This window comes from Anoplophora glabripennis, unplaced genomic scaffold, assembly GCF_000390285.2.
Source record: "Anoplophora glabripennis isolate ALB-LARVAE unplaced genomic scaffold, Agla_2.0 scaffold9, whole genome shotgun sequence".
Taxonomy (NCBI): Eukaryota; Metazoa; Arthropoda; class Insecta; order Coleoptera; family Cerambycidae; genus Anoplophora; species Anoplophora glabripennis.
This window is the reverse complement of record NW_019416258.1, coordinates 338,540-355,823: the sequence shown is the minus strand read 5'-3', so window position 1 is coordinate 355,823 and position 17,284 is coordinate 338,540. Positions and strand designations below refer to the sequence as shown.

Below are 17,284 nucleotides of genomic sequence, written 5' to 3'. Positions count from 1 at the left end.
TGGCTGAGTTAATTTCAAACATTTTTTCTTATATGAACATAGCCCCGAATCATTTTTGTTTAGAAGTTACAAGCATTTTTAAAAAATATAACTTCATATTTCAATCAAAGTAGCCTAATAAAAAAAATGATGGGTTATTTTGTTTATTTGACACTTAGTGTTAAAGTGCTAAATAAAAAATGCACTTCTTTACAACTGAAAAGTATCAAGATATCGTCTTTCTATTCCAATGGGAATGCCAGACAAGCAGCCCGAGAATACCGGCGAAGATACTCAGACATCAACCTGCCCACACAGTCTTTAGTGCATCATTCCGTAGACTTCGAGAAGAAGGTAACCCCGCTCCAAAAAGGCTATTCGTACTATCGAAGTGAATGTACAAAACGAAGAAGATATAATAGTAATTGCTGGTTAACTGATCATTTCCCGAATAAATATGTACCTAGGTGAACAAAGTCCAATAGTATGGATATCGCGTTCGCCAGATCTAAATCCTTTGGACTTTTATTGTTGGGGACATATGAAGCAGCTCGTCTACCATGTTGAAATCACTACCCGTCAGTAGATACTTGAAAGAAAGCAGCTAACGAGATAAGAAATTATCCAAATCTCATTCGTTAAGTGATAGAATCTTTAGTTCGCCAATGTGGGGCTTGCATTCGAGCCTCGAACTTTAAATAAAAATAATTATTATTGTTATACCATCGTTTTTATTTATCAGGTACCATCTGTTACAGTTTGTCGTAGAGCTTATAGAACACCCTGAATAATAAGTTTAAAAGAAAATACCCATCTTGTTACATTAGTCAAATAATTAATAACATAAAGCATATCATCATAATAAATTTAAAAAGTCGTAATATACAGGGTGGGCCACCAGTAACGCCTCGGTCGCTAGGAACCAAATGGCAAATGCAAATGACCGATGATATATATGCTTTAAATTTATTAAATCACATCTGCCAGTCTACTTCCAACTTGTTTTCAGTTTACTGAGAATGATATTCGCCCATCTATTCTGAAGCTGAAAAACAGAATGACATGCAGAAATGATCATATTACCAGTTTTTTTAATAAAGTATTGCTGGGAAGTTTTAATTACATCATTGGCATTGCTTCAATTATTTAATATTATAGCCAATTCAGCAAGTTTTTATGATTTTTGGAATGCAGAAAGAATATGTCTTATACTTGGCGCGGCGATCTCGCGAATTTGAGATATAATAGACCTATAGCAATTTTGTCCAACTTTATCCAATATTTTCGAGATGTCTCTATATGTATACTCTAATCTTTAGTATTAATTGTCAAGGGTTATATTTCACTAAACCAACATGACTTTCTCCCGAGACGATCGATTGTATCCAATTTATATTGGTTTCAAATTGGGATTTAATAAGCTGAACAATTATGTATTGAAATTGATATGAAATTGACCCAACTCCTGCCTATACTCATCTACCCGATGAATCAAGTACTATTTGGATTAACTGACAAAGTATAATAAATAATAATATAGAATTTCACACAATAAATAGATTGACAAATAGCAATTGACATCAAGAAATTTTGAGAATTTATTAGTACTTTATAGTACTGGGAATGGTTATTCTTCGATTGCATTTGTTATCATATAATGCAAATGAAACTCAAGATACATAAGTTATTGTAAAATAATTTTTATTATTTTCTAATTAATGTGGGTATTTTAAATAATAAATAAAAATTGTCTCGTGTCTAGGCCTGCCAAAAATTATAATAACTCGTATTGTATCATTTTTTTTTAAGCATGATAATGCTTTCCAACTATCTCTGTTCTTGTTACTTTAGACGAAGGGAATAAGCTTAAACCATTACCTACATTTTTATATTTGTAGAACAGTTTTTATTACCTACGTACACTTCTATTTAAAATAATGCAATATCTATTCCTACAAAACGTGTTAACATAATTGCGGCAGGTGTTAATGATATGTCCTAAGTTTAACTAACACACTTATTTAATATTGTCTACAATCCAAATCAAATATCTGTCGATCCTGGTGTAAATAGCGGGCAAGTCCTCAATTCCACAAGCAACGGTTGATGCGAATGATACGATCCCAACCTGGAAGTTTCTTAGTTCATCATTTGCATCCAGTGAGGCGTTGAATAAGGGTCCACCGCTATCTCCTTTGCAGGCGTCTTCCTTTCGCCCATTTGCGCATATTTGGTTTTCTGTAATCGGTTGCACCTAGAGGAAGTCATATAATAAGTGCATAGTTCTTTACAACATTCAATCAGCATCTATGTCCAAGTCCAATGGTCTTTCAGAAAAAGCTTTTAAAAAATTGAAAGCGAAATAAAGAAGTAGCAAAAAAGGAAGCTCAGTCAATAGTAGCCATGAGTGTCTCATAGAATTCGCCAGAGTAGTAGAATTAAGTCTATAATACATATGTACTTAATTAAGATTTTTCAGATTTAATGACATCTTTGTTTATTGAATGCAAGAGCTTTGGGTCATTATAAAAATAGTGAAACCGCTCATTACCCTAGAATTTTTTATATATAATACTAAAATTGCTTCAGTTTTTAAGTAAATCAATTTTGCCTTACCTCTGGAGGAACTACTTTATTGCATTCTGATTGATTCCAAATTTGAACAAATGCAAATTGAAGAACTGGAGAACCTCCTACGTTTCCTGAAAAAGTACATCTTTCTTATTCTCAGCTGAACTGATCTAAAAACTAATGCATCAACAATGCTATTTCAGTGGAACATTTAATGCTTTGTACTCACTAGATTCGGTTTTCCCCCAACCGCTTATTGTAAATTTTTGGCCAGCTAAATCTGTGTTCTCCAAATTTCTTCCAAAAGGTAGGCAGACCGGCTGCACGTAATCTATAAACAGAGGAGGCAAAATCGTTAACTAACATAAATTATCATAAAAACACAGACAGGTCTGTCCATAAAGTTGCATAAAAACTTTTTGGAGTGAATTTAACCGTTTTTGCATCGCCTCTACTATTTTCAATCCCACAAATGTTACTTCAAACTATACATGAATCTTGGATACATTACTACCCATTAGAAGGAAGACATCAAAAAAGGTGCAATTGTGACTAGTACCCAATACCCTCACATGCTGATGAACAAGCTGAAGGTCGCGATATTATCGAAAGATCCGGTTTCACTAACCAAAAAGCTTTTTTTATGAAGAACATTCACAAGCTTGGACAGCAAGAGTGGTATGATGCAAGATGACTACGTCAAACTTTTGTTATAAGCTACATCACGTCAATATTTCTTAGCAATATTATTTATTTGTTATTGATACCGATTTTGTCAGAACATTCTTACAGAGTATACAGAGTGTTTCTAAAATATGGCGGAACCTTGGAGTCAAAATAGATTGTTTGGACATAATTTGCCTAGATATCAAAATGCACCTCAAACGTGTTACAGTCCTTTAAAGCTACAATGAAAAAAAGCAAAAATACAATTTTCTCCTAAACACCTGAAGATATAATTTTTTTTCAAATTTGGTTAATGATCAATGTCAATAAATAGCTATATTTTGAAGTGAATATCAATAAAATTCATTGACGGTATGGAGTATTGAAAAAACAAGGGCGACTACCCTTACATTACCCCCATCTCGTCAATAGATTTCAAAGATATTCTCTTGAAAACATGGGAAAACTAACTAGCATTGGTTACGAATGAAATTAAAAAATATATCTTTAGGTGCTTAAGAGTTTGTATATTTTCTTTTCTTTTTTCTTTCATTTCTTTTTCTTTTCATTTCAACTTTAAGGGATTGTAATTTTTTAAGGGCGTCATTTGGTATCTGGGTAAATTAGGTTCTAATAATCTATTTCGATTTTTAGTTTTCATCCGTACAAGTTTTGTTAAATCACCCTGTACAAAAAAACAAAATGGCACTCAAAAGTGATGTAACAGCATGCGTGTAGTTAACACTTGCCTGTAAACGTTATAGATGTCCTCACTTTGACTAGAGCTATATCGTTTTTTAAAGTTCCATGATCATAATCGGGATGCTGAATATTCTGCATTACAGGTAAATCCATAGGCTTCTCTGAACAATGTTCCACCCCTACAATCGTTGCACAGTCTTTTTCTGTTTGTAAGTTATGTTCGCCAACTCGAACGGTGACCCTAAAGAGATCGCAGTAAATAAGCAAAAACGATAATCAAGATTTTTAAAATGTTTAAAGTATGATGGTTTTTCTGATCTTCACCAGTTGCGGACTTACATTACACTTCCTTAGCCTTGGTTAGCAATCTTCGGCTCTCCTTGTTGTTCTTGGGCAAGCATTTGTGGGGGCAAACCCGCTATGAGAATCCTTAGACCTGCTCTGACGTTAATTTCGGTTCTTATTGTTGATTCTAAGGCCACAACAGATAGAACCGTTTTCAAATAATGGCGATCCACTGAGACGTTCCGTAGTAGTATCTGTAGCTAGTCACATTCAATGTTTACAAAAGTTTCGCCGTTCTTCACTGTCGGTATCTTTAGTGGTGACTCTGCAAAAGTTTCGCCGCGACTGATGGATTCTGATGGCGGGCCCACCACCACATAGCTTAGACCAAGAACAACAAAGGCAGGGCAAAGATTTCCAGCTAAAGATAAAGAAGTGTAATGCAGGTCTGTAACTAGTGGTAACCAGATACATAGGCCACGGTATATTAACCTGAAAAATCATGCTAGTTTGTATATTTTTAATATTGTTTTACAATTAATAGTAACAGAAAATCCTAATTTGTTAGTAGCTGAATCAATAGGAAACCTAATGGGTCTGTTACTTTTTAACGAGTAAATATGTAAATGAAAAGCAAATGTTCCACCAAATAGAACCTCTTTAGGTTCCTGTTTTTCAGTAATTTGTGTACAAATTGATAATGTCAAATTCATCACTAACCCATAGTTTTTTATACTCACAATTCATGTCTTTTGCCAACAGACAAGCAATGCGCAGCTGTTAGAATAAAACTGTCTGTAATTATAGTTCCTCCGCATAAATATTCTACAAAGTTGACGTTTCTTTCTAAAAAATAATTTTAATTTTTTAGAGTTCACAAGGTCACAATATTTTCCGTTTTGAGATATCAAACAATAAAGGTTTTGTAATAGTAATAAAAATATAAATAATAAGATTACTTTTATCGATATTTGTTACTGATAATGCTTACACATAAGGAAAAAAATACCAATAAATTCTAAAATCAGGTGCAAATCTTACTTACGTTTGTATCCTAGGAGAGCCATCCAAGGAAACTGACCCAGGTCAGCTGATTCACCCCCTAAAAATTTACAACACAAATAATAATAGCAAGTCATAGGATATTTTTTAGGATTTCTTTGCTAATTATACAGAGATCATAAAATGGGACAACATGCAAAAGTAAAGATACAAATATTAAGGCACCTAAAAGATGACAAAAGACGAAATGAGTGTGTGATTGTATTACGAAACGTTATTTTTTTTGTAGACACCAACTAATCCCTGAAATAGCCGTGCTATAGTTAATTCTCGTATTCAGTGTTTTTATGTAAAAGTAATTGTATACCCATTTTGTAAGAAGTTATTTTCTGGAAAATTTATTCAGTAAACAAAAAATAACGTTCAATGTGCAGATATGCATAAATTCAAATTTTGTAAGTTTTTTGAACGAGTTCTAAAAGCTAGTTTAAAAATAAAGAAAGTGTTACTAAAATAAAAAAAGAAAATGTTACTGAAAACGTTTTAGAAATATTGACAGGTTGGTGTGGTTTGATAAGTTCATTAAGATTTTAATATAGGTATACCTAATGAGTGATTATTTCTCTGATTCATTATGGCAAAAAATTTGTATTTTTTTGTTTATTATTTGGAAGGTTTATCTTGTTTATTATTGCAATATCTCACAGAACAACGGAGGGAAAAGCAATAAAAATCTATCTTATCATAATCCTTAGAAAAACATTGTAAAATCTATAATAATAAAAACAATGCAATTTCTTTTTTTAATTCAAGATTTCTTTTATTACCAGAGGGAATCAATGTACACTTCCAACGAAGAGTAAACAAGTTATTTTAAAGATTAAAAACTACATACTTATTTCACCCAAGAATAATTTAATAATTTTGTGGTAAAACTTCTATCCAGGTATATATTTCCACCGTATGGTGGTAATTTTTTTTGCACAAACATACCCCTGTTTTGGAAAACAACTTTCAGATGAAAGACTTTCTCTCTTTTATACTTTCTGTTTTTATTAGTTCCACAAATTTTCGGCCTTGTATATGTGACAACTTACACAGGCATCATAAATGATTATACGCCATACGAAGTATTTAGGTAAAATTATCTACAGGTAGGGAGGGTTTCATTATCAAATTTTTCGAATCATTAAATGGTATAATTCTTACACAATCCTTCCTTTCATAATTGTCTGATTAATATAAGGACACTATTTTATTTCGAAAGAATTATTATAATCCTTGCATATTTCTTTCTCGGAGAGGATTAGGTACATTACACGACAGTAATAAATCATTTTAAGTAATTAAATAAGTAGTTTACATTTTTATTTGACCATTACTGGGAATTTTAGTAAAATATAGGCATATTTAATACGAAATATCAGAGCAATTATTATATAAAAGAATACGTGCAAATTTATTTGATAACAATTATGGAAAGTTTTAACTAATATGCCTTAAGTCTGTATCAGACAATGCAATTTTGTTGCAGGGATTTGGTTGCCGCTATAGAATCCATGAAATTTTTCTTATCTGTCCTGGCAACGTAATTGCATGAATTAGGACATGTTCTATTACGTGCAACAAAATTGCAGGGATTTTAGTTAGGTACTTTTATGAAGATTTGACATAGAAGAAATTTTAATGTTAAACAATACACAGTTGGTAACACTACTGCAAACTAAGCAATTCTGTCCCAATGTGTGATAATAATCATACAATTTTATCCCCGCAACAAAATCCCTTTTGTCGCTGCAACTAAATTGCATTGACTGATACAGGCTTTAACTTTATACATTCAGTACTATTAAAAATTGGTTAGCGATTATGTTAAAACGTGTATCTACATATTATTCTAAATGTAGAACTATTCATATAGATTTTCCATTCAAAATGAAGTCCAAGAAGTTTCACTTTGCCAAAACCTTCAGTCGAGATATGCGCGGTTTAGTAGGTACCCCATAAACCTAACCTCTCTAAATCAAGCAGCCGGGAGATAACGAATCTCACAATCTGATTTTTTTTGAGGTTAGAAAGTAATCATTATTCGTTTGATCAATTCTGGTGTCAAATTTGTATATAGATCTTTAAAAAAACATACTAGAGAATTGTTATGTCCCGATTTCCATACGCATTGAATGCTTTCACGCAAGTTTTGAAGGCTAACTTGGAATTCTAATGTAGTACTCTGAATATACAGGGTGTCTCACCACGAACTCCATCGACGGATATCTGGGAAATCGCTAGAAGGATTTTTTAGTCTCCCAAATAAAATAGCATCTACCTATTACCGGATTCTATTAGAGGACTGACCCACAAGGAACTAATCCCAAGGTGTGAACAGTTGATGTTGATTGTTACTTACCTGTCACGGCCAACCTAAAAGGTGCGAAACAAATGGAAACACTATTTTCGGAAAACGGAAATGTTTATTTATTATAATAAAATGAAAACGACTGGGTTTAGATATAGGGAAACTTTAATAAAGTTACACTCAATTTTAATGCAGAATGCGAATACGTTAAAATATTGCGGGTTTCTATTTAAAAATTTTGAGTTTTCCACATTTTTTTATGAACCTCATATTCGATCATTTTTTTGGCCACCCTGTATAAAAACTCCAAAAATTTTCCTGTTAAATCCGATAAATTAGGTCTTCCTCTACAAAATATCCAATTCACACAAAAAAATAAATTTGCGTTTCCGGAAAAACTAAATTTGTCTGACAGTCTGCATCTGTCAATGTTTGCCTAAACATCAAAATATCTCGGAAACGGTCAATCCTAAGTTAGAGTGAGCTATATGTTTTCAACTTAAATGCTCTTTCCAAAAATGCAATAATATACAGGGGGTTCCATTTAAAATAAGAAAGTTAGTATCGACTTCCGGTATATCCATCGATCGAGTTCGTGGTGAGACACCCTGTATCTCACCTGAGTCTGAGTACCACGTACTTGAATACCCAATTTCAGTAATTTATTACAAGCCCAGTTGAACCTCGCAACACTATACACCCATTTTCTATTTTAATCGATCACCCCGAATAACTTTGCAGGATGACCTCCAATTGAAAAATTTCCAGAACAAAAGTTGTAAAGGGGCCGTACCTTGGTTTTGACTCAAGAGGTTAAACTTAGGTGTCATTTGAAGATCAACTTCACATTTTCAAATGGAAATTCCATTTGTGTTATCCAGAAATGGAAAAAGCAAGAAATTGTACGTTCAGATATACAGGTTGTCATTAATAATGGTACATAGCTTAATTGCAGAGTGTTAACGTCAAAATATAACGATTGAGCCAAACATGCCTTAATTAATTGTTGCTCCTTTTATTTCTAGAGGGTGTTAAAGTTGAAAAAATATTTTCTATTTTTTGCTATATTTTAAGTATGTATGAACCAATTGTTTTGAAAATTTGTAGATTTACGTTTTTTGAAGTGGCAAATACGAATATGCCAACAGTGTTGGAGTCACGTCTAGGGGGCGCTAGTTATACTGCCCTATCAATGTAAAAATATGTCTAACTAAATATGTAGTATTTTGCAATTTTCAATTTTTTAACTAGAAAATATTGAACTATGTTCAATTCTAAAAAAGGTATACTTGTTACAAATCGATAAACTCACTCGAGATACAAACATTTTAAGTTTTTGAGATTCTGCGGGAATTAAATTTAAAAAAATATTTTTTCCAAAGTAGTAGGCATTGACAATAAATTGACAGCACATTATACCGAGAAGTAAGAGGACATCTAATAGAAATTTCCCGCACCGTTGGATTGGCCGCAGTAGCGAAGTAGGTACAACCTGCACGTAGCCCTGATTTAAGTCCACTGGATTTTTCTTTTGGATCTATCTTAATTCTCTAGTTTACAAAGACATTATTAATAGTCAAGAACAACTGTAGACAAATATTCAAGAATCAGTTAATATTATCAAACAACATAGAACTTTATTTTTCAGACAAAATTTAAATAAGTGCACTGAAGTCGCTGGTGGTTGCTTCGAGAATTTTTTATGATCAATAATTTCTTAAGGTATTATGCATAAAAAAAAAATTCAGTTGCTGTAATTGTCTTAATTGTTAATTTAGGCTTGGTATCTTTTGACTTGCTAATTTTCTAAATTCCTGTATACCTTTTTTATTTACAATTGAACGTAGTTCAATAATATCTAGTTAAAAAATTCAAAATTGTAAAATATAAAAAGTTACACATATTTTTACATTGACAGGACAATACAACTAGCGCCCCCTAGACGTGACCCCAACACTGTTGGTATATTCGTATTTGCAATTTCAAGAAACGTAAATCTATAAATTTTCGAAACAATAGGTTCATATGTACTTAAAATATAGCAAAAAATCGAAAATATTTTTTCAACTGTAACACCCTGTAGAAAGAAAAGGAAAAGGAGCAACAATTGATTAAGGCATGTTTGGCTCAATCGCTATATTTTGACGTTAACAATCTGCCATTATTAATGACTCACCCTGTATATTTAATCTTGGGTCAGATTGACCCCTAGGAGCTTTCTGAAGGTCAAATCAGCTTAAATGACCTCCTAAATGTGGCCCTAGGGCGCAAGATCAGAGTTACAATTACCCCATAAATCATAACCACGGTAGTTTGTACGAAATTTGCCACAAAAATTAATCAACCTTTGCCATGAAATGTAAACAATTCATTCAGAGGGCCTCTAGGGGTCAATATAATCCAAGATCAAATATATATACATCTCATCGTAGAATTTCCATTTCTGGATAAAACAAATGGGATTTCCATTTGAAATTCTGAAGTTGACCTCCAAATGATCCCTAAGTTTAATCTATGGGTCAAAATCAAGGTCATAATCATACGCTCCTTTTAAAACGTTACAACTTTTGTTCTGGAAGTTTTTCAATTGGATGTCATCCTGCAAAGTTATTCGGGGTGATCGATTAAAATGGGACACGATGTATAGTTTTTTTTTTCAGAAATAAGCAGCACTGTTATTCATGTAATTCTTTTGTGTATTAAAAACCGTTTTGTTACTTTTAATCTTTTTATTATCAAATATTTATAGTTAAACTTAAAAAGGTGTTGNTAAAAAATAATATTAATTTTTTAGAGTTCACAAGGCGATATTTTCCGTTTTGAGATATCAAACAGTAAAGGTTTTGTAATAGTAATAAAAATATAAATAATAAGATTACTTTTATCGATATTTGTTACTGATAATGCTTACACATAAGGAAAAAAATACCAATAAATTCTAAAATCAGGTGCAAATCTTACTTACGTTTGTATCCTAGGAGAGCCATCCAAGGAAACTGACCCAGGTCAGCTGATTCACCCCCTAAAAATTTACAACACAAATAATAATAGCAAGTCATAGGATATTTTTTAGGATTTCTTTGCTAATTATACAGAGATCATAAAATGGGACAACATGCAAAAGTAAAGATACAAATATTAAGGCACCTAAAAGATGACAAAAGACGAAATGAGTGTGTGATTGTATTACGAAACGTTATTTTTTTTGTAGACACCAACTGATCCCTGAAATAGCAGTGCTATAGTTAATTCTCGTATTCAGTGTTTTTATGTAAAAGTAATTGTATACCCATTTTGTAAGAAGTTATTTTCTGGAAAATTTATTCAGTAAACAAAAAATAACGTTCAATGTGCAGATATGCATAAATTCAAATTTTGTAAGTTTTTTGAACGAGTTCTAAAAGCTAGTTTAAAAATAAAGAAAGTGTTACTAAAATAAAAAAAGAAAATGTTACTGAAAACGTTTTAGAAATATTGACAGGTTGGTGTGGTTTGATAAGTTCATTAAGATTTTAATATAGGTATACCTAATGAGTGATTATTTCTCTGATTCATTATGGCAAAAAATTTGTATTTTTTTGTTTATTATTTGGAAGGTTTATCTTGTTTATTATTGCAATATCTCACAGAACAACGGAGGGAAAAGCAATAAAAATCTATCTTATCATAATCCTTAGAAAAACATTGTAAAATCTATAATAATAAAAACAATGCAATTTCTTTTTTTAATTCAAGATTTCTTTTATTACCAGAGGGAATCAATGTACACTTCCAACGAAGAGTAAACAAGTTATTTTAAAGATTAAAAACTACATACTTATTTCACCCAAGAATAATTTAATAATTTTGTGGTAAAACTTCTATCCAGGTATATATTTCCACCGTATGGTGGTAATTTTTTTTGCACAAACATACCCCTGTTTTGGAAAACAACTTTCAGATGAAAGACTTTCTCTCTTTTATACTTTCTGTTTTTATTAGTTCCACAAATTTTCGGCCTTGTATATGTGACAACTTACACAGGCATCATAAATGATTATACGCCATACGAAGTATTTAGGTAAAATTATCTACAGGTAGGGAGGGTTTCATTATCAAATTTTTCGAATCATTAAATGGTATAATTCTTACACAATCCTTCCTTTCATAATTGTCTGATTAATATAAGGACACTATTTTATTTCGAAAGAATTATTATAATCCTTGCATATTTCTTTCTCGGAGAGGATTAGGTACATTACACGACAGTAATAAATCATTTTAAGTAATTAAATAAGTAGTTTACATTTTTATTTGACCATTACTGGGAATTTTAGTAAAATATAGGCATATTTAATACGAAATATCAGAGCAATTATTATATAAAAGAATACGTGCAAATTTATTTGATAACAATTATGGAAAGTTTTAACTAATATGCCTTAAGTCTGTATCAGACAATGCAATTTTGTTGCAGGGATTTGGTTGCCGCTATAGAATCCATGAAATTTTTCTTATCTGTCCTGGCAACGTAATTGCATGAATTAGGACATGTTCTATTACGTGCAACAAAATTGCAGGGATTTTAGTTAGGTACTTTTATGAAGATTTGACATAGAAGAAATTTTAATGTTAAACAATACACAGTTGGTAACACTACTGCAAACTAAGCAATTCTGTCCCAATGTGTGATAATAATCATACAATTTTATCCCCGCAACAAAATCCCTTTTGTCGCTGCAACTAAATTGCATTGACTGATACAGGCTTTAACTTTATACATTCAGTACTATTAAAAATTGGTTAGCGATTATGTTAAAACGTGTATCTACATATTATTCTAAATGTAGAACTATTCATATAGATTTTCCATTCAAAATGAAGTCCAAGAAGTTTCACTTTGCCAAAACCTTCAGTCGAGATATGCGCGGTTTAGTAGGTACCCCATAAACCTAACCTCTCTAAATCAAGCAGCCGGGAGATAACGAATCTCACAATCTGATTTTTTTTGAGGTTAGAAAGTAATCATTATTCGTTTGATCAATTCTGGTGTCAAATTTGTATATAGATCTTTAAAAAAACATACTAGAGAATTGTTATGTCCCGATTTCCATACGCATTGAATGCTTTCACGCAAGTTTTGAAGGCTAACTTGGAATTCTAATGTAGTACTCTGAATATACAGGGTGTCTCACCACGAACTCCATCGACGGATATCTGGGAAATCGCTAGAAGGATTTTTTAGTCTCCCAAATAAAATAGCATCTACCTATTACCGGATTCTATTAGAGGACTGACCCACAAGGAACTAATCCCAAGGTGTGAACAGTTGATGTTGATTGTTACTTACCTGTCACGGCCAACCTAAAAGGTGCGAAACAAATGGAAACATCATTTTCGGAAAACGAAAATGTTTATTTATTATAATAAAATTAAAACGACTGGGTTTAGGTATAGGGAAACTTTAATAAAGTTACACTCAATTTTAATGCAGAATGCGAATACGTTAAAATATTGCGGGTTTCTATTTAAAAATTTTGAGTTTTCCACATTTTATGAACCTCATATTCGATCATTTTTTTGGCCACCCTGTATAAAAACTGCAAAAAATTTTCCTGTTAAATCCGATAAATTAGGTCTTCCTCTACAAAATATCCAATTCACACAAAAAAAATAAATTTGCGTTTCCGGAAAAACTAAATTTGTCTGACAGTCTGCATCTGTCAATGTTTGCCTAAATATCAAAATATCTCGGAAACGGTCAATCCTAAGTTAGAGTGAGCTATATGTTTTCAACTTAAATGCTCTTTCCAAAAATGCAATAATATACAGGGGGTTCCATTTAAAATAAGAAAGTTAGTATCGACTTCCGGTATATCCATCGATCGAGTTCGTGGTGAGACACCCTGTATCTCACCTGAGTCTGAGTACCACGTACTTGAATACCCAATTTCAGTAATTTATTACAAGCCCAGTTGAACCTCGCAACACTATACACCCATTTTCTATTTTAATCGATCACCCCGAATAACTTTGCAGGATGACCTCCAATTGAAAAATTTCCAGAACAAAAGTTGTAAAGGGGCCGTACCTTGGTTTTGACTCAAGAGGTTAAACTTAGGTGTCATTTGAAGATCAACTTCACATTTTCAAATGGAAATTCCATTTGTGTTATCCAGAAATGGAAAAAGCAAGAAATTGTACGTTCAGATATACAGGTTGTCATTAATAATGGTACATAGCTTAATTGCAGAGTGTTAACGTCAAGATATAACGATTGAGCCAAACATGCCTTAATTAATTGTTGCTCCTTTTCTTTCTACAGGGTGTTAAAGTTGAAAAAATATTTTCTATTTTTTGCTATATTTTAAGTATGTATGAACCAATTGTTTTGAAAATTTGTAGATTTACGTTTTTTGAAGTGGCAAATACGAATATGCCAACAGTGTTGGAGTCACGTCTAGGGGGCGCTAGTTATACTGCCCTATCAATGTAAAAATATGTCTAACTAAATATGTAGTATTTTGCAATTTTCAATTTTTTAACTAGAAAATATTGAACTATGTTCAATTCTAAAAAAGGTATACTTGTTACAAATCGATAAACTCACTCGAGATACAAACATTTTAAGTTTTTGAGATTCTGCGGGAATTAAATTTAAAAAAATATTTTTTCCAAAGTAGTAGGCATTGACAATAAATTGACAGCACATTATACCGAGAAGTAAGAGGACATCTAATAGAAATTTCCCGCACCGTTGGATTGGCCGCAGTAGCGAAGTAGGTACAACCTGCACGTAGCCCTGATTTAAGTCCACTGGATTTTTCTTTTGGATCTATCTTAATTCTCTAGTTTACAAAGACATTATTAATAGTCAAGAACAACTGTAGACAAATATTCAAGAATCAGTTAATATTATCAAACAACATAGAACTTTATTTTTCAGACAAAATTTAAATAAGTGCACTGAAGTCGCTGGTGGTTGCTTCGAGAATTTTTTATGATCAATAATTTCTTAAGGTATTATGCATAAAAAAAAAATTCAGTTGCTGTAATTGTCTTAATTGTTAATTTAGGCTTGGTATCTTTTGACTTGCTAATTTTCTAAATTCCTGTATACCTTTTTTATTTACAATTGAACGTAGTTCAATAATATCTAGTTAAAAAATTCAAAATTGTAAAATATAAAAAGTTACACATATTTTTACATTGACAGGACAATACAACTAGCGCCCCCTAGACGTGACCCCAACACTGTTGGTATATTCGTATTTGCAATTTCAAGAAACGTAAATCTATAAATTTTCGAAACAATAGGTTCATATGTACTTAAAATATAGCAAAAAATCGAAAATATTTTTTCAACTGTAACACCCTGTAGAAAGAAAAGGAAAAGGAGCAACAATTGATTAAGGCATGTTTGGCTCAATCGCTATATTTTGACGTTAACAATCTGCCATTATTAATGACTCACCCTGTATATTTAATCTTGGGTCAGATTGACCCCTAGGAGCTTTCTGAAGGTCAAATCAGCTTAAATGACCTCCTAAATGTGGCCCTAGGGCGCAAGATCAGAGTTACAATTACCCCATAAATCATAACCACGGTAGTTTGTACGAAATTTGCCACAAAAATTAATCAACCTTTGCCATGAAATGTAAACAATTCATTCAGAGGGCCTCTAGGGGTCAATATAATCCAAGATCAAATATATATACATCTCATCGTAGAATTTCCATTTCTGGATAAAACAAATGGGATTTCCATTTGAAATTCTGAAGTTGACCTCCAAATGATCCCTAAGTTTAATCTATGGGTCAAAATCAAGGTCATAATCATACGCTCCTTTTAAAACGTTACAACTTTTGTTCTGGAAGTTTTTCAATTGGATGTCATCCTGCAAAGTTATTCGGGGTGATCGATTAAAATGGGACACGATGTATAGTTTTTTTTTTCAGAAATAAGCAGCACTGTTATTCATGTTATTCTTTTGTGTATTAAAAACCGTTTTGTTACTTTTAATCTTTTTATTATCAAATATTTATAGTTAAACTTAAAAAGGTGTTGATATAATACTGAAGTATCGGATAGAAATAAGTGTTTAAGTATATGCAATTCAAAAACCGTTTGGAACCACTTCCTCTTCTGCCGAGATAACAGTCCTCCCATCGAATACCTTCCCATACACCCTTTCCACTAAATTTTCACCAGCGTAAGACACGAGGGGCGATATTTCCACCTCGTCACAAGTCACCGTACCACCAGCGTCCTGGATATACAATTTATGGAGTTTCAGTAAGTCCCTACGCGCTGTGGAAGGGCAGTCGTTTTCGGCGCTTTCCGAGTTCTTCACGGGACTGAACTCAGTGTGCCTAGGAACCTCCCACGTGACGAAATTCTTAGAAAACTGGAACACGTCGAAGATGAACTTCTCTATTTTAATGCCGTTAGGCGAACTTGGGGTAACGCGTTCACCCTTCTCGTTAACGAAGGGGACCTTCTTCCTTGCCACGTGCAGTTTCAGTTGGTCTTCGTAGTTCTCGGATATCAACTTTAAGAAGCCGGTGGTGAAGAAGTGGTTGCAGATGTTGCCCGCTCGGAATATCAAGTTTCCCTCGTCGTCCCGCAAGTTGGCGGTCTGGTCGGTGATTTCGCTGTATTCGACCACCTGGAAGCGGCCGTCCACCTGGCAAACCACTCCGACGGGTTCGGTGGGTACTTCTTTCCGGACAACCTTGTTGCCGCAGTCTGCTCCCTTCATTACGCAGTACCTGTAAAGATATATTAAGTTGAGACAACAGTCGGCTTGAAGAAATCGTGATCGTGCCATCAGTAATTGCCATTCTAAGAAGGACTTAGTCTAAGTAGACTTAGTACATAAAAAAAGGTTATTACGATCTTTTAATAAAATATGCATTGTTGTATAGTGTGTCCCCGGATAGAGTTCGGAAGAGAGAAAACTTTTTTATGTGTAGGTTTAGAACAAAAAGTAATTTTTTATAAAAAACATCTGCTTATCTTGAAATTACAATTAGGTCAATTAATAGAGGTTTTGTTTGTGACAAAGATCACAGACAAAATAGAAGCTATATTGTCTGTGCAAAGATACTAGTAGCAAACGGACTGTGCCATCATATAAAAGGCAGTCTGTAGATATATACTTATTTTGTTCGTAAAACCTAAACTAATGAAGTAATCTGAATGCTAGAAAGAGACAAATTGAAATACAAATAAAATGAGATAGTCCAGGCGGTACTTGTTTCGGGTTGGGTAAAACGCATATGATCGGAGATTTTTGCTTTAACGGCTTCTAAATAACATCAGAAATGATAATATTTCTATGCAAATAAAAAAAAAATGTGGGCTTAATTGTTATTGCAAAAAAGTATAAAAAAATAACAAAAAAATTCATTTTTTTCTTGGACTTCTTTTTTCTCGTCGACAACTTAGCAACTATTCGTTTTAGACAAAAATGGAAAAGGAAAAAAAATTTGTAATTAAATTTTGATGAAGATAGAGTTAGTTGCAATTCGAAAAAATAATTATTGTTGTTGCAAAAATCGGAAAAATCATTTAAAAAATTGCAAAAAATGCTAGTTTATTTGTAAATTTTTTCAGACACTTGAATAATACCTAGGATCTTCATACTTTTTCCAATTAAACTTCTCAGTGCATAGAATCATCACACCAAATTTCATCCAATTCGGTTCGATAGTTTTTACATAATAATTGTTTAATTTTTTT

The 17,284-nt window shown here is 32.6% G+C and overlaps 3 protein-coding genes across 3 annotated transcripts in view; all 3 read right to left on the bottom strand.

Moving 5' to 3' along the window:
- Positions 1-1,713: 1,713 nt before the first annotated feature.
- LOC108909314 (melanization protease 1-like) lies at positions 1,714-5,329 on the bottom strand. Its single transcript, XM_018713629.2, has 6 exons — positions 5,249-5,329; positions 4,944-5,049; positions 3,966-4,159; positions 2,780-2,881; positions 2,596-2,681; positions 1,714-2,233 (listed from the first exon to the last, which is right to left on the bottom strand). Exons 1-6 carry the CDS (start codon positions 5,268-5,270, stop codon positions 1,997-1,999), a joined length of 747 nt encoding a protein of 248 aa, XP_018569145.2. The 5' UTR covers positions 5,271-5,329; the 3' UTR covers positions 1,714-1,996.
- Positions 5,330-10,518: 5,189 nt separating this feature from the next.
- The window catches only part of LOC111693139, a 23,619-nt gene continuing 16,853 nt past the window's right edge, over positions 10,519-17,284 (bottom strand). Inside the window, exon 3 of the mRNA XM_023457291.1 lies at positions 10,519-10,583. Coding sequence (XP_023313059.1) covers positions 10,519-10,583 — 65 coding nt within the window. The remainder of the gene's footprint in view (positions 10,584-17,284) is intronic.
- Positions 15,548-17,284, bottom strand: part of LOC108908813 (UDP-N-acetylhexosamine pyrophosphorylase-like protein 1) — a 9,765-nt gene continuing 8,028 nt past the window's right edge. Inside the window, exon 2 of the mRNA XM_023457297.1 lies at positions 15,548-16,311. Coding sequence (XP_023313065.1) covers positions 15,657-16,311 — 655 coding nt within the window. The 3' untranslated portion in view covers positions 15,548-15,656. The remainder of the gene's footprint in view (positions 16,312-17,284) is intronic.

Excerpts from the sequence above, each read along its gene's own strand:
- LOC108909314 (XM_018713629.2), bottom strand. The coding sequence starts at position 5,270 with ATGGCTCTCCTAGGATACAAAC. Across the intron at positions 5,050-5,248 it reads GGCTCTCCTAGGATACAAAC|AAAGAAACGTCAACTTTGTA; the intron begins GTAAGTAAGATT and ends ATTATTTTTTAG. Across the intron at positions 2,882-3,965 it reads GACATCTATAACGTTTACAG|ATTACGTGCAGCCGGTCTGC; the intron begins GCAAGTGTTAAC and ends CTCTGTTTATAG.